General features: G+C 37.7%; 1 protein-coding gene across 3 annotated transcripts in view; it reads left to right on the plus strand.

Moving 5' to 3' along the window:
- Nucleotides 1–17432, plus strand: part of KIDINS220 (kinase D interacting substrate 220) — a 74560-nt gene that overhangs the window by 42543 nt on the left and 14585 nt on the right. For all 3 annotated transcript variants that reach the window (XM_059467327.1, XM_059467325.1, XM_059467326.1), the window contains exons 23-24: nt 10620–10798; nt 13895–14121. In XM_059467327.1, the coding sequence (XP_059323310.1) occupies nt 10620–10798; nt 13895–14121 (406 nt within the window). The remainder of the gene's footprint in view (nt 1–10619; nt 10799–13894; nt 14122–17432) is intronic.

Consider the following 17432-nt stretch of genomic DNA (forward strand, 5'->3'; position numbering starts at 1 on the left):
CCAAAACAGAACCCATCCCCCCAACCCTCTAAAGAAAATTAGGGTTCGGTTTGTGAAGAACCTTTATGAGCTGGGGTCACTTAACATCTCTTATGGTAACAGGTAGAGACTCTATGCTCTCAATCTTTTTTAGGGGGGAACAAGCCCATACTTTGTCACTGTGGCAAATTTTGAAAAGAAAATGCTGAATCTGCTTTGTTGGCTTTCAGTTCATATGCTCGAGAAAAATGTCTTTACTCTTTTTACTTCCTTAAACTGACCTGCTGTATCATCTCACTTCCATCCTCTCATTTCAGCCTCTCTCTTTCTACTTGTCTGGTTGGTCTTGCTTTCCACCTGGTATATTTAGTAGTAGTAGTATTTACTCCTTCAGGCAATGTGTTGCCTTTTCTCATTATCAGGATTTTCATGTAGTCTCTCTCCTTACCAGGTTAAGCTCTTAATTCTGATTTTGTTGCTCCTTCCCCTTTTGTGTTTAGGTTCTTTGGTGGTCAAGCTCACTGTTGTCATGACCCATATCTATATCGTGGTCTAATTTAATTATCTTTACCATTTTATTTATAGCTATGACATAGAGTTAATATTTCTCTACATTTATGTTGTGCTGCATTCTCTTCTGTAAAGAGTCGATTTTGTGTAATACCAAAGTGGTTTGCAGAAATTGCAAAAGGCAAATTTTTAAAGCTCAGAAGTGAAATAAAATATGTGGGCTTTCTGCAAATAAACTTCTAAGAGAATTAAGTTGTCAGATTAAAGCAAGTTTCTGTTGAATGTTTGGAACTGAGGCTTCTCAGACTTGTAAATTAGCCAGCTATGGGAATGTGCTCTCTTGTGAAGGCAAGTAAAGCATCCATGACACCACAATAAATGACAGTGTCAGATCTAAATAAATGATATCTTGGGAAAAGTCACTGTGGCTTTTGTAGAAAAAAGATACATTTCACAAAACTGAATTCTCCTCAGAGTCAATGAACGTAGGAAGAAGACAAGGAAGTATTTTGAAATTTAAGACATTTTAAGCAAGATCTTAATCTAGAATATGTAAACATATTAAAATCTAGGATAATGACAGGCATGATTGCCCCAGGAAAACAAAAAAAGGAAGCAAATGATAGTAGTATGTGTGTGTAGTGAGAAACTTGCAGGTGAGGTTTCCAAAGATAATTTTTGTGCTATTTGACATACCAGTGAATGGTCTGACAGAGGGAGGTGGGCATATAACCAGGATAACAGTTTCACAGAGGATTGTGGAAGTAGCTGTGAGTAAGTTTCAGGTCAAAGTGATTGTGGATATAGATATCATACCCTACTGGGGAAAATAGTCTTATCTATAGTCCTGCTAACACAGTAGTGGGCAGTAAATCTGCAGTAAGGAAAGGAATTTATCAATTGTTGCTGATTTCTCTGAACAATGTTTTGTGTCCCACTTCAGTCAGAAAATCAAACAGTGTCTTTAGGAGTTCCCAACAAATCAATGGAAGGGCAGAATGTATTGTATTATGCAAATCTGTGATTTTTCCAAGTTCTAAAGACTGATTTTCTAATAATCACATTTCAAAATAGTTGTACCAAAATAGATATATTTAAGAGGCTGAGGAAAGCTGTAGTCTCACATCAAGTAGTGACGACCCCCAGTTTTGCCAGACTTTCTCCTCTCTTTTCCAGCATTCCTCATTCTTAAGGCATTTGATTCATTTCTTTCTTTTCCCCAAAAGTCTTACTTTTTTCATTTCAGTTTGAGGCTCTGAATCTTGGTTGTCTTTGTTTCTTGATAGTTTCTACTTCTTAAGACTCAAGGTGTCAGGGATTGATATCACCACCATGTTGATCAAAAATCAGGCTATTAAAGCTGATTGTATGAGAAGAAATGTCTTCCCAATCCCTTTTCTCATCAATTTGCCTCACTAAATAAGATAATCCATGGAACACATTTTATCTCTTTGTATCCTTCTTATCATGGCAGAAATCAAAGTCTGCAGTACTTTGTCAATTGGAAAATGTTCCTAGAAATAACTGAAGTAATTGCATGACTCTCTTGCCTGTCCCTCTGACAGAGGCATTAGGGAGAGTTTCTGTATCTATGAGTGGACCTGTTCTCTACTAGATGTGGCAAATTTACCAGACTGCCACTTCTTGGAGCTGTTAGTAGCTGGACTGTAAGATTTATACAATTGAAAGTGAAATTTCAGGCATGCATATGCCTCCTGAGTTCAAGACTGTCTTGTATGGCATTTCAGAAAATTATTGTAAATTTCCAGACACTTGAAAAACTATGGACTATGAATTTTTACCCCTGAAGGTCCTGTGCAGTCAGTGGTTCTGCTGTGAAACAATTCTGTTGTGAGTGCACAGAATTGCTAAAACAAGGCCTACCTTGCACCTAGAACCTATTCAGTCAGTAACTGAAGCCCTTAAAAAGCCAAATAAAAGACAAAAAACATGTGTTTTGAGGATGTTTGAAGCAGGAGGATAAAATGAGGTTCAGCACAAAGTACAGCAGTAAAGGCTACTTTAGTTCTAAGATAAATGTGTCTAAATTAGTTGTACCAAGTGCTGGGACAGGATGTGTGACAGGTTGCAGGAACCTTCTAGTGCTGGTGAGCAAGATGTGTTGTCCAGCAGGCAAGGAAGGCCACTGTAGAAAAGTTCCAGTTGGCCTTTGGAAAGAAAATGGCAGGGAATGCACTGCAGGCTGCCAGAGCAATTTAATGATTTACCTGTTACAGAGGGCCCTTTGGAAAGAAAAAAGTCAGTATGAGGTTGATGACAATCCATGAGAATTTCCTCATGGTCATGCTCAGATACCAGACATTCACGCAGGTAGATGTGTGGTAAATATTGTCCTCTCTCTTATGGGATTAGGATCTAGGTTCTGTATCTTTCTGAATATAATTCTAGCCATTAGCTGCTGAAACTGTGAGAAGTGTGAGGCTGGTGTATCTGAGGAGATAGTCCTAAGAGAGACCATGAGATCAGTGCTTAAAGATGCTGGGGAGGGGAGGGTGCTTGTCCCCATGACTGAAAATGCAATTTATTTAATGCTACAGAATTCAGGTATTCACACAACCTTCTATTCAGGTGCTTCCTGCTGGCTGTTTTTGATGTTTTGATCTGCTTTTTGGGCTTGATGTCACCAGGGACAGTCCTGCCTGTCATTCTTTGCCTGAATTTTGACCAAACTCTGGGGGTTTAAGATAGGGGCTTTGAGCAAACCAGAATATTAAGACAGTACTTTCTGATTTTTTATGAAGATATTTGCAAATAGCTGATGGTCCCTAAATTTCTGTGACTATTTTTATATATTTATTAAAAATATTAGAAGAGCTTGGCTCAGGATAGAAGAAACTCATGAGCCATCTGTTCAGATTGCGATCTCCACCCTTCCTTAATCTCCTTGAAAATATGCTTTTTGGGAAGCTGAGGGAAACTATGGAAATCAAGAACTCTTTGATTTTGAAAAAAGAGATTTCTCAGGACAAGAAAATGGTTATACTTTTCTCAGAGTTGTAGGTAACCATTATTTAAAACTTAACAACGTGTAATTCATCCATCACTTGGGCTTAATTTAACCTCTGTGATAAAGTCTTTGTGCACATATGTGTGCATGCCTACCTATGATGGATGGCAAATTGGATGGCAATACGATGTGCTGAGGCAGAACACACCAAATTTAGAAGAATAGCATAACTGCTTTCTTTAATTCAGCATCATCTTCTTTTACTTTTTCTTTTCCTTTTTTTGGGAAAGGAGGGAGGGGTTGCGGGGATGAAGGGAACCAAAGTATTTAAGCGAGCCATAGCTCATGTATTAATTTCATTTTAATGCTTTTGCAAGTCTTACAGCATTCCAAGGGATGGATTATGGAATATATGCTTTGTCTAATTTATCAATAATGGAAGGAATTGTTGTTTCTTAATTTTTTCAGTTCCAGTCCAGTTTCAGCACTGGTATATGATTTTCCTTGGGTTTTTTTCCAGTCTTTAGTGAAGTTACCCCTTCTTGAAATCAACCACTGAACGGTTTTTCTTTTATTTTTTTCCTTTTTTCTTGAAATTAAACTGGTTTAAGAAACAAATTGTTTTATAAGTGAAACCGCGGTTCATTACTATAGATTTGGAGTTCTATAACATAGTTTCAGTGGTGCCATCTTTTCCTGATAGATTCAGATCTCTTGTGTAATACACCCATGGTAATCAAATTAAGAAATCACTTAGTCAAGTTAAAACATTTTTCTGTTTCATGTACGGTGGAATATTTCTCCTTGATTGTTTACTACTTCAATTTAAGAAAGTATATTTATAGCATACTAAAAATATCACCAAGATATAAATGATATGAAATTATTTTATTAAAGAATTTGATTTCATACAAAAATAGTATTCTGTAGCACTAGTAGTAAAATTTATTTTTCTCCATATAAAGGCTCATTTATTTTTATAGCAATTTGATGACACATCTGCTTGCTTTATTCAGCTGAAAAGAAAATGTTGGTTCTTGGTGTTTTGTAAAATTGCTTTGTTAAATTATTTTCAAAATCGTTCAACTTTTAACAAATGACATTTGATACTAACATTGGAAAGCAATTTCAGCTAATTAAGTAGATCCTTCTATAAACCATTGGAACATTAAGATGACAAACTGTTCATTCAGGATTATTTTAATTGGTACAATTATTGTAATTTTGTTGCAATTATGTGTTGAGCTAAAAGCTTTTGTTTAAATCATTTGAGGTTTTTTTTGTTAATATACATAAGTAAGAAGAAAAGAAGTAAAATAAAAATGGAAGATAAGCATTATCTGTTTACTTTTTCATTACAGTGCTTTAGACAAATATCTATTGAATTATTCTTTTAGGAAAGTATGTTACATGCTTTCAGCAATTCTGTAGAAATTTTAAATGTTAAAATTGAGCAAGATCATTGAAATGTAACTTTTCTGGAAGGTTATTATGTTAATTCCAGTTTTGACACTGTTTAAATACCTTTTAAGAAAAAGGGTGAAATGAACTTCTGAGGGATTTGTGAGTTGCTTAATGCCTATTGATGTATTAATTTAAGAAGTGTAGCTATTTAGTGATTATAGAAATTAAAAATGAAAACGCCGTGGAAGGTGCCACTTCATCACTCTGATGATAATGTTCTCTGCAATCATCTTTGCCCAGGCCAGGTTTAAATAAATCACTTCCTTTAAGTAGACAATTTAGTATTGTAGACCTCACAGTGAGGCATTACTTCTAAAATATTTAACCTGCTTTTTGTTTTTCTGTCTCCTTTTATTGCCTCATACTTAAAATGCAGGGCACATAAAGTTATTCTGTTTCTTACTGTGCTAATAGTGTGGTCTCAATGTTAAAAGGCAGTGTACCAGTTGAGTAGTAGGTGGTTGATGCCCACCTTTTTTAAAATTCTTTTGCCTTTTGTAATTCAAATAGCACTGCAAAGCTGTGAATGAATCCGGGCATTTGTAACTGCTTTAACACTTTATTTTAATCATAAAGTATGGCAGAGAGTTGTTTAAAGAACAGAACTTTTTAATATGGCTCAGTGACAGTGTGTGATACTGAGTGTGGGAGATTAGTTTAATAAATACCAATCTTTTAAGCATCAGAATAGGTTTTTTTCTTTCTGAAATGACCAAAAGCAGGAACACTTTAGGAGGAGAGGTGGAGAGGTAGTTTATCTGCTGGTACTTGAATTGAATAAAGTCAGTTTTGCAAATCAAGTTTTCCTGAATACCTATGGTAATAGGAGTTTTTAAATAGCTATTGCATCTGTTCAGTGAAGTCTCTTCTGCTTAATATGCACTGAGGGGACTTGAATTTTTGTCTGCATAGATATATCAAACTATAGCTTTCTCTTTTTTTGGTCTTTATAAAGATAAAGCATTTGTTCCTTATGTTATATTATTGACTGTGTGATGACTTTTTATTCCTATTTTTATGTGAATGGGCGTATAAGCGAATGTTCTTTTTCAGTGTCCAAGTGACCCGTTGCAGTTTTCAGTTTGAGAGAATATTTGTAGCACAGTTGCTGATATGTTGAAAGTACTGCAAAGTTCCTGGGGTGATTTGTGTGAGAGCTTTTAACACTGTCATTGTATTAACCAGACGTGAGTAGAGTGGGATAAGTAACTTCAGTGCAAAGCATAGGATTAGATTATTAGGTATTTGAGATCAGACGTCAAATTAGCAAACTGTTAAGCATAAAAATTTCATATTGCATTCCATAGCGGCCAAGATTTTCTAGTTTTGTGTTTCTCAGTATCAAACCTGTAGAAAATTTTTTCTCGTTTTTAATGACAAATTATTTCATTATTTTAAGCAACATTTTTGACTTGTACTATCTTGAGAAGAAAAAATTAAAAAGCCCATGATAGATAAAACATGACATGCCTTCATGCTCATGCCTTCTGTTGCTCTATTATTTAATAGCAATTAATGAAGTAATTTCCTTTTTATGGAGTGAGAAAGTTAAATTGCTCTTGTCCGTGCAGTTGCTTGCTCCTGTAAAACAAATGAAGAAAAAAGTTAGGTGTGCAAAGATCAATTTGAAGCATTTCTTTGTTTTTACCTTCAGGGAGAGAGGTTTGGAAAGAGCAGAGAGAACGGCCCTTTGAGGTATGAGGGCTTGTAGAGAAGTCAGCCTTCCATCAGTGTGGGAACAACAGGGTTCTGCTCCATGAGCAAGGGTGGGCTGGGGGCTGAGGAGAGCTGCGAGGCAGGCACAGCACTGTGAGCAAGGGGAGCAGTCCCTCAACCGCCAAACAGGAAAAGTGGAGCAGGTTCAGTGACAGGAACCAGGGACAGCCAGCAGCCCCCTGATGTGTAGCCACAAGGCACAGCTCAAGGCAGGAAGGTAAGCCCGTGGTCAAGGTCAAGACCAAAGGTGCACAGATGTAGCTTGGAGGAGGACCAAGGGCAAAGGTCTGAGCTTAAAAGCTGTTATTAGCTCAGACCTCTGAGGCTCCTCACAGCTCTTGTCAGCACGGCCTGGTTACTCAGCTACATTGGGTCAGAGCCAGCCCACCCCAAAAGCCCTGGCTGGGGGAAGAGGTGGGTAAATCCTGTTGGCATATTCCAGGGCCTGACATAACCAGTGGCATAGGCAATGTGGGCACCTCCAGTGCAGCCTCCAGTGTGGGTGAAGGTGGGTAATTTTAAATATTGCCATTTTGGCACCATCTAGCAGGGTAGTGAAGGAGATGGTCAATAGGGACAACAGCTTAGCTTTCTCTAAACTGTGCAGGCAGCATTCAATGCTGGACACACTGTCAGACATGGTTTGGTTATTTTCTAAGTCAGTCATGAAAGTACACGGTGAACATAATTAGAACAAATTTGAATCTAATTTACAGAATGAAAGATAAGATGATGTACCTCTGTGTACTTGTACTAAATTGTCTATATTTCAGGAAAAAGCCAGGAATAATTCAACATTGTTGCAATGTAACTTATTCCCAAATGAAAGCAGTTTTTAATTTCAGCTGCTCATGGGAAAGCGATGTGGAGAGTAGTGGAATTAATTTTTAAGGTTCACTTCAATCAATGAAATGTTTTGTTTTAGCTTCATTCCTTCTAAATTCAAGTAGTTTCTCCTGGAAACAGATGATCTGTAACACTGACACTTTCTGATGTTTCTGATTTAAAAAATAATAATAATTCTGCCTCAGGAATCTAGCCCCAAAATGAAAAAAGTGTGTTCACAGTGCTTTATTTTTAGATCTGCATGCCTGTATTTTAGAAAAAGTAACTTCTAAAGTGCTTTAAATGCTAACCTTTTATTTTTTTTATCTGAGAAGTGCAGGCACGTATGGTTTTTGTGGCTCTTTGCCAAAAGATTATCATTTACATAAATATTTCTTTCAAAGGCGTAGTTTAAGACATTGAGCTCAGAAGGTTAGAATAGAGACTTCAATCTGCACACCAGCAGTGGGCTATTGGCTTCTGAACAGCAGCTTTGTTCTTCGCATTCGGAACACTGTTCGCATTCAGACTTAAGTAGAGCTGGCATTAAAAATCAGCTAATTTGTTTCATGTGATTCATCAGCTGTGTGTTTTATTTAAATCTATGTCACATTCTCTTTTGGCTTTTTATTTTGTAGATTGAAGTGTTGAAGTAGGCCACTCTTTAACTCTTCAGCTCCTGACTTGAAAAGTGACTTAATTTTTACATTTCCAGTGTTGAACTCTTGTCTAAAATTCAAACAGTAAATATATATAACAAATATATATATATAACTAAAGTGTGCATTAAGGATCTTGTTTTTTTCCACAATCTGATGTTTGATTTAAAAGATACACATTTACAGTCAGTTTAGTTGTAGTTTTATAAAAGACTAAATAGAATAACATAAGGTAGTAGCTAAATATTAGTGTAAAATATGCATTTCTCAGATTCAGTGGAGTATACAAGTTTTACTTTGATACTGACAATGTTCTTTTTTTTCTTTTAACCTTTCACTTCTTGAGTTTAGGAATACTTTTAGCTTCTACTAGATTTCTTTAAACTCTGCCAGAGAATGAACTGTACCATTATTTGAAATTGTAACCTTTGAGTGTCAAATTTGTCTTCTCACAGAAGCACCACCTTTTATTCTCTTAAGGCTGAAGTCTCTGAAGTCTTACATACATTGAGCTTCCCTAAAGTGGATAATCCAGCTGCTATCTGGACAATGTCTTATAACAATTTGTTCTGCAGAACCTTTGTTAGAATAGGCTACACTTGCTTTTATGCTTTATATTTGTTACATTTTTCCTGTGCTATAAAGTGACCTCTCACTGTGAATATAGTTATTCGCAGACACTGTTTATGACAGCATGGTATGGCAGAATCCTCTGTCTGTTAGGTACATGGTCCATTGTTTTCTGGTAAAATTTTTAGGAATTTGTTAATTCTACTCTTAGTATATGGCTAGAATGTGGTAAAAGATCAGATTGAAAGATTATCACAGCTGAAATACGTTTTTAATGCAATGGAGTTGCACTTACTTCAAGCATGTAGCATTGATTCTCTAATTTTTTATTTTTCTTAACATTAAATGCTATGTATTCTGTGTAAATCTGCCACTTTTGTTTCTGGAATAATCCCATGGTACATAAAATTCTACTTTCTGTGGAGGATTTAAAAATAAAGATTAAAAAAGATTGTTGCTTTTAAAAAGCAGACAAATTGTGAAATAGGGTAAGATCGTTCAACTAATGGTGGACTTAGTTCATTAGCTCTCTTAAAAATACAATTCAATTACTATACTACCTGGGGGTTTCTTTTAAGTGTTTTTTTTTTTTTTCTTTTCAAAGACACAATGTGATTGTGAATTTATGTAATGTAAGAGATTCCTGGTATATTGGTGATTTACGTAGTGTGCGTGAGTCTCCTGCCTTCCTTCCCATCCATGCATCAGTGCACTCATTTCCCCCATGACAGCATTGGTAGTTGCCTTAGCTCTTCTAATTGTCCAGTAGTTGAAGAAAACACACTTTCTTTGTTCTATGCTACCTTCTTCTTTTAAGCAAGTTACAGCAGTTCACAGCGCAGCCAACACACGTATGCTGTTCCCCTTTATCATGTAGTTGTAGCCTTAACAAGTCTTTGAAAAGAGCCATTAAAATCATAAATAATTTTATAGGATTTTTTTTGGTTTTTTTCTCCTCATAATTTTTTTTCTATTTTTACTTTATGTACAGTGTGGTTACTTCACTGGTATCCATATAGAGTGGTATCACAGTCACTTTATAGCCATTTCTGTAACTGTGTTCACTGTTCTCAGTACATTCTTCCACTGTTTACATATTTATTATGCTAGGTTGTGAGTACTTTTTCATTTTCATAATCTTTAATTTAGATTATAATTTCTCATTTAATATGTGATGCCAGTATTATGAGATGAAATATCAAGTAAGATAGGTCCATCTGACCAACAGTGTCAGCCTCCATCACTTGCTTGGTAGGAGCTTTTCATAAACTTCCACAAGACTAACATTTAATCCTACTTGTTCCTTCCTGAAACTCCCCTCTATACTACTGCTCACAAAACCCCCACTGTTGCTTGACAATAGTCATAATGCATGAACAGTCCCTTACATTGATCATGTCTCATGGTTTTGTTGTTTTCATTTGTTTGTGACTTTTTCTTAGAAGGTGAATTGCTTGAAAGCAGATGGTTGTTTTCCCACTTTTTACAATTAATGCACAGTTAGATTTTGATCAATTTCTAAGATGCCTGTTCCTGTTACCAAAAGTTAGTTTAAAAATGAGGCTATTTTTCCCATGGAATTTCTGAATTGGGTATAGGAATTTGAATAGATGTTTGAGGTTAAAGTTCACAAATGTTAACTTCCCCTTACTTGGGATTTGACATTACTGATGTATGGCTTCTTTGACTTTTCTCTGAAGCATACCATTCGATCAGATTGTTCAGCAGTTTAAGGTTTTTTTGCATATTAGAAAACATTGCATTGCTCTTTCTGCAGATAGAACAGCTTTTTTGGGTTCCCTTATTTTTCAGAGAACAGGGAGAATGGGTGCAAGTGTGCTAGTGTTTCACCCTAGAATATTACTTTGTAAACTGAAGTCATACTCTTAATAAATAGTGCTTATGATGTATCTAATTTCACCCCCCAGAATTTCAAAGAATATTCCTACAACTAAAGATGTTGAACCTCTACTTGAAATTGATGCAGATATACGGAACTTTGAGGTATTTTTATCCTCACGAACACCTGTCCTTGTTGCACGTGATGTGAGAACCTTTTTGCCTTGTACAGTGAACCTGGATCCCAAGCTACGAGAAATCATTGCAGGTGGGTATACTTTCAAATAAATGGAAAATGACAAATCTGTCATTTATTTTAAGTTGAGCTACTTGGCATGTCACACAGAACACTCATTTCATGTTCATCAAACCATACCTTCAGATTGTCTGATTTGACTACAGTAAGAGGCCATTCAGTTTCACTTAATAGTTTTGCTGTAACACCCAGACCATCCTGGACTAAAGCTTCTCTTTTGGAGGGTGAAGTCCACTGTTTTGCTTTGCAGAGTGCTTTAGGAAATGGAAGAAACCAATACACACAACAATATTTTAGTAGAAGAGATGCAAGTTGACTTCAGATGTTTGTAACAATTTTGAAAGTACATGTAAAACTCTGTAGAAATTAAGTCAGTGAAACAAAGTTTCTCTAGGCTGGAGAACCCAAATTCTTTCAGCCTTTCCTCCTAGGGGAGTTGTTCCATAGAGTCTTATAATGGCTTAGGTAGGAAGGGACCTTAAAAATTATCTAGTTCCAACCCCCTTGCAATGTGCAGGGATACCTTTCACTGGACCAGGTTCCTCAGAAGCCTATCCAACCTGGTCTTGAACACTTCCAGTGTTGAAGCATCCATAAGTTCTCTGGTCAACCTGCTCCAGTACGTCACCACCTTCATGGTAAAGAATTCTAAACCTACTATCAGTTTGAAGCCATTCCCCCTTGTCCTGTCACTACATATCCCTGTAAATAGTCTTCTTCCACCTGTCTTGAAGACTCTCTGCAGATGCTGGAAGGCTGCAATTAGGTCACCCAAAGCCTTCTCTTTGAAAAATCCCAATTCTCTCAGCCTTTCCTCATAGTAGAGGTGCTCCATCCCTCATCAGTCATCTTTGTGGCCTCCTCTGGACTTGCTCAAATACATTGATGTCCTTCTTGTTCTGGGGATCCCAGAGCTGGATGCAGCACTGCAGGTGGGGTCTCACCAGGGCAGAGGGACTGTATCCCTCCCTCTCCTGCTGCCCACACTGCTTTGGATGCAGCCTAGGACATGTTTGTCTTTCTGAGCTACAAGGGAACCTGGCTGGGTGAAATCCAGCCTCTCACCACAGCACCCGCAAGTCCTTCTCAGCAGAGCTTCTCTGCATCTGTTCATCTCCCAGCCTGTATTGCTACTGAGAGTTGACCCAGCTCAGGTGATCTTATTAAACTTCATAAGATTCCCATAGGTCCCCTTCTTGAGCCATCCAGGTCCCTCTGGATGGCATGCCATCCCTCAGGTGTGTCAGCTGCACCACTCAGCATGGTGTCATCTGCAGACTGGCTGAGGGTGCACTCATCCATTCATGACATTAATACAGATACTAAATAACACTGGTCCCAGTACAGACCTGATGGACATCACTGATGTCTGTTGGAACTCTGAGCCATTGACCATTACCCTCTGGATACAGTTGTCCACACCCAATTTCTTATCTGTGTAACAGTCTACCCATCAAATGTATCTGCAATGTAGAGAGAAGGACATTGTGGGGGACTGTGAAAAAGCTTTGACAAGCTTTGTAGAAGTCCAGATAAATAAAGATATCTATAGATAGAGATCTGTCAAGATAGATATCTCTAGCCCTTCCCTTGTCCACAGATGCAGTCCATCACAGAAGGACACAGGGTTGGTCAGGCAGGACTTCCCTGTGGTGAAGTTGTTGCTAGCTGTCTTGAATCACCTCTGTCCTCCATGTGTCTTAGCAAAACTTCCCTGAGGATCTGGTCCATGATCTTCAGAGGCACAGAGGTGAGGCTGACAGGTCGCTAGTTCCTGGGGTCTTCCTTGCTACTGTTTTTAAAATTTGCAATCTCTCCATCTCTTATGTTGAGGGCAACCTCTCCTCTCCTCCTTTCTCTCCTGTCCCATTTGAACAGCCTGCAGCCATCAACAGTTCCACTCCAGTCATGGGATTCATCCACCAAAGATTCTGGAATGGCAGCTAGGTCACAGTTTTCTAGCAGCACGGTGGCCTCCAGCTCCTCCTGTTACCCAGTCTGTGTGCACTGAGGTAGAGGCACCTCAGCTGGGCTGTGAGCTGTGTCACCTTCTTAGAGGAGCACTCTTTAATTCCTTTGAAGTGTTTTAGTGGTGTTTCCCTGTTGGATTCTGTTACCTCAGGAGTTCCTGCCTCATCTCCATAAGACTTTCAGTGGAGGAATTGTTTCTGATGTCCAACATGAATGTCCCCTGGCACAGGTGCCTTTTGCCTGTTATGGAGAGAGTGCAAGGTCCCCTGGATCTCAGCTTTTTTCTGGTGGCTGTTTTGTCTCAGGGAGACCAGACTGTGATTCCAGCAGTCTCTGTCCTTTGACTCTCTCATACTTCTTAGTCTTTCTGCTTCCTTACTTAATTCTTCACCAGGCTGGACCAGGGTTGTCTCCCTGGTTGTGTCACACACTTGTTATCTCTACTACATCCAGCACTGGTGAGAGGCTCTGCCTCCCGCAGCCTGAGACCTGGATGGGAGCTCTGTCTGTGTTGTCACATCCTTTCTGGTGAGTGCAGACTACTAGGGGTTTGTGCCTTATCTGGATGCCATTTCTGAGCTCCTTCTGAGAGGATGATGGCCACCAAAGGAGCTCACCTCTTGGGTAGGGTGACTGCACCCTTCCTGTACCCTGGCCACTCAAACTACCTTGTCACACTCCCTGGGCTGAGGCTTGTTGGGGACCTTTTTTTCTTTGGCAACTCCCAGGTCTCTGTAGCACCTGCTGTGAGAGCACTGACAGCGCCTGGTGGATCAGAAGAGGTCCCTGTGTGCTGGGATTTGTCACTCTGCCATGGTACAGACCAGCCTTGGAGCAACTTCTCTTGGAGAGTGACTGTTATGTTCCTTTATGCCACATTTTAAAAGAATCTAAATGTTTAGAGAGATTTAATGTGTGATAAACCATCCTACCTTTCCTAAAGACTCCTGTGTAGATGTGATCATCAAGAGAAATCAACCAAATCCAGCTGAAATTTGACCTTCTTGATGTTCTATTTGATGAGCTCTGATTGGAGTTAGATATACAAAAATGTACTGTATTGAAATGGCAAACAAATTAAAACTTTTCCAAATACTTCAGGCAAAATCATATTCTTGTTACCAATTTATTTTTCAGATGTTCGTGCTGCAAGAGATCAGATGAATATTGGAGGACTTCCTTATCCCACCTTGCCTTTACATGAGGCACCTGCTAGAGGAACATCTGTCTTCAGTCAGCCTTCCTCAGCTTGCTCTTCTACAACCTCTTTCAATGGGCCTTTCAACAGTGGAGTTTTGTCCCCCCAGCCTCACAGCAGTTACTATAGTGGTATGACAGGACCTCAGCATCCCTTTTACAATCGGGTAAATAATCGAGATCCAATTAACATTCTTCTGATTTAGTCTGGTAATACTGCAGATGTCATCTATTAAATATTAAAATACCCATGCAAGTTTTATTTAGGAGTGGAAAAAAGTCCAAAAGCTGACAAATTTTGCAGTAATGTTCAGTAATTGTTGTTTGGGGAAGAAACATGGTAAATGGCATCAGAAAAACAAATTACAAAAGAAAAAAAATTTGAGACTCTGCTCATTTGTAGGATATTACAGGGCTTTTTGGGTTGCTGTTTTTTTGTTTGTTTTTGTTTTGTTGCAGGTTTTTTTGTTGTTTTTTGGGGGGTGTAAACTGTGCTCAGTTTTTCTCATGCTCACAGATAGTGGAAGGGATCCCATCTCTTTTTGGTTACTTTTGTTAAAACATGCAGAAACTCAAGTGGGGAGATAGATTATAAGAATGTATGTCTGTCTTCCCTTCTGTCTCTTTTTAAAGTTATTCCTATCTTTTCCCTAAGCTGGTGTTGTACTAGTTTAAAGGAATTAACATGAATTGCATAAAACATACATTTTTGACCTATTTGTGGGCCTCAGAAAACCTAGTCCTGAGAATGGGTCATGTGAAAATTGAATTAAGTGCTTTACTGTATAGTTGAAGAGTGTCTAAACTTTCTGGTTTTGTGGGATGTGTTCACTATTTTTAAACTTTATTTTTCACTTTTTTTCTGTAGTACTGTCATGAAAAAAAACACAGAGAGCTGATAAAAGTTATAGTGTACTTCTATATACAGGAAATAGCCTCAACATTAAGTAGATTTGACTGTAGCCTATTAAGGTGAAAAGTAAATTGAATTATTCATAAATCAGTGTTTGTTAACCAAGGCAAAAAAAGTATATGTAGGCCAGAACTTTTTAAGTTATCTATTCTACAATGATTCTTATATACCTTCAAGGCAGTGACAGTATGCTGTTATGTTGAAAATAACGTAAAATAACATATATTTTGAAGTAGTCCAACACTGATAAATGTTGACACATGAATATTTGTGTTGATACTAACTCAGCTTAGTCCAAGTAGCTGTATTGTTGGAAGCCCTGTTTTTGTGTCTGTTTTACCCTGTTTTGTGTTACTGTACATGACAAGGTTTAAAGTCAGGGATGATAAGCTGTTGAAACTTGTATGGGGGTTTTTGGCTCCAATAAGGATTAGAGAAATAATTATTGGTGAGTCATAAGCTGTTCTTACAAAGAGTTTATTATTTGTTCATTTGTGTTAAGGCTTACAGATATGCTTACTTTTTTGCCTGCTGAAGACTAAAATACTTCAGTTTTGGCCTTTCTCACAGGAATTTTATACTACCCTTCTAAAATAGAATTGTTTTTAGTGTGTCACTTAATGAATATTGTCAGAGAACTGTATTCATTACTCTGGACTCCTAAAGGTACTGTCATGAGCACCACATACTGAGATGCGTGATGAGAACCTTTTAAAAGTAGAAAATTCATCCTGAAAAACTGTTTCCTTCAGCATTTTCAGTCATATTTCATTTATCAGGTTTTTGTAAATATGGTGTTTAAAAAAATGAATAGCAACTCCCCAGTAGAAGTTTCTGAGAGAGGTCTTGGATACTGGTATGACACAACACAGTGGATTCAAATACTTCTGTGGAAATGGCTGGATTTTATTCAAAAACACCCTCAGATCTGGGGATATGTGCCCTAACCATTAAATGGTTCCTGTCCTATTGTCTTTAAGCATTAATTTATGCTTAAGAAAAACCTCCTCCAGCTGTTGGGGAAAAGACTTTATTTTTAGAAAATATGGGGTTTTTTACTGTGTATGTTTCTTCTTTTTTCTTTAGATTCTCCTGTGTTATGGACCTGGAACTTCCAGTGATGTAATCTGTTGATTTTTTTGGTTTAAAACCCAGTTCTCCCTCTGGTTAGCTGTAAAGGGAAGATTATGGTCCTATTTAGAAGCTATTCAATTTAGCACTCTGGCTCTCTTATAGGGCTAAGCTGGACGTGTACTGTTTATCACTGTCTAATGGCCTGGCTGAAAGCTGAATTCAAGTTCAGCTTCTCAAAATTGCTGCTCTCATGGATCATTGTTGAGATGATGTTTCTTCCAGGGAAGGTCAGAGCTGTAGGCAAGTCTAACTGGGATTTCCTGGATGGGAGCAAGAAATTTTTTTTCTTTTTACAAAAGAGGAGAAAATTCTTTGATATCTTGAACAAATGATGTTTTGCTACATCCATTTAGCTTTGTAGGCTATCTGCAGACTTGAAGAGCAACTCTGCATTGGTTTATGCCCAGTATATATTTATATTGATCTCATGTTTTCATGATACCTGTATTGTACTTCAAATGAAGATTGATTCTGAAGTGCTTGGCCTGTAATGGAGAATTAATTCCACAATTGGGAAGCAGTGGAGTAGCTGAAATGGGCCCAGTGGTTGATTAGAAGTTATGAGAGGATTGTGGGATAATTGCCTTAGTGGACAGCTTTTTTTTCCATTGCTTTGTAGTCGGATATCATGCAACCAGCAAGCTCCCTGTGTGTTTCAGAGAAGAGGCTCTGCAGTGAGAGCTGGGCACTTGAATGCAGTTTGATCATAAAGCATTTTATGCTTGGGGGTTTTCCACATGGTTTAAGCTGTTAGTGGAAAACTGAGGCATTAAATGTTTCTGTGGTATTTTCTGGAAATTAATCTCTTCCAAAAAAAGAGTTTGTATTGTTTGTAGAATGTGCCTTATGACAATGGAATAGTTTTAATTCAGTGAACTTTCCTACATCATTCTGTACTAGCTAAAACATGTGGAGGCAAAGGTTAGGTAATCAAACTTCCCCAATTAGACTGATGGTTGGAAAAGCATATGAAATTTTTGTGGTAATTATGTGAAAGTGCTCAGAATCTACCTCTAGCAGCTAAGAATATGGAATCATTTTTATTTTCCATAAAGTGCTTGAAGTTGTAGCATATGCTGTCTACATAAATTATATACTCAGAAATTAAACTTGAATTTCTCAGTTCATTTAGAGCTGCTTCTGAATACAGAAGTTTTTAAGTCCTTATTGGCAAATCTAAGGTGGAATATTTCCACAAATTTCACTCCTTCCTCATAGATTCTCCCTTTAGTCATAGAATTATTTACTCTATACTGAATTTAGTGCTGTAGACTAACCAGAATCTTGTCATGTGCAGAAACACAAATCAGATAATATGTTCTCTTGTGAAGTATCTGGATAATAATTTTGAAAATGCTACACATAGAAACATCAGAAATCAGTAATATAGCCATTGTTTTGAGATTTTTTAAAGGTTTTTATGGTGTTTTG

The sequence above is a fragment of the Ammospiza nelsoni genome, chromosome 3 (genome assembly GCF_027579445.1).
Source record: "Ammospiza nelsoni isolate bAmmNel1 chromosome 3, bAmmNel1.pri, whole genome shotgun sequence".
NCBI classification, from domain to species: domain Eukaryota; kingdom Metazoa; phylum Chordata; class Aves; order Passeriformes; family Passerellidae; genus Ammospiza; species Ammospiza nelsoni.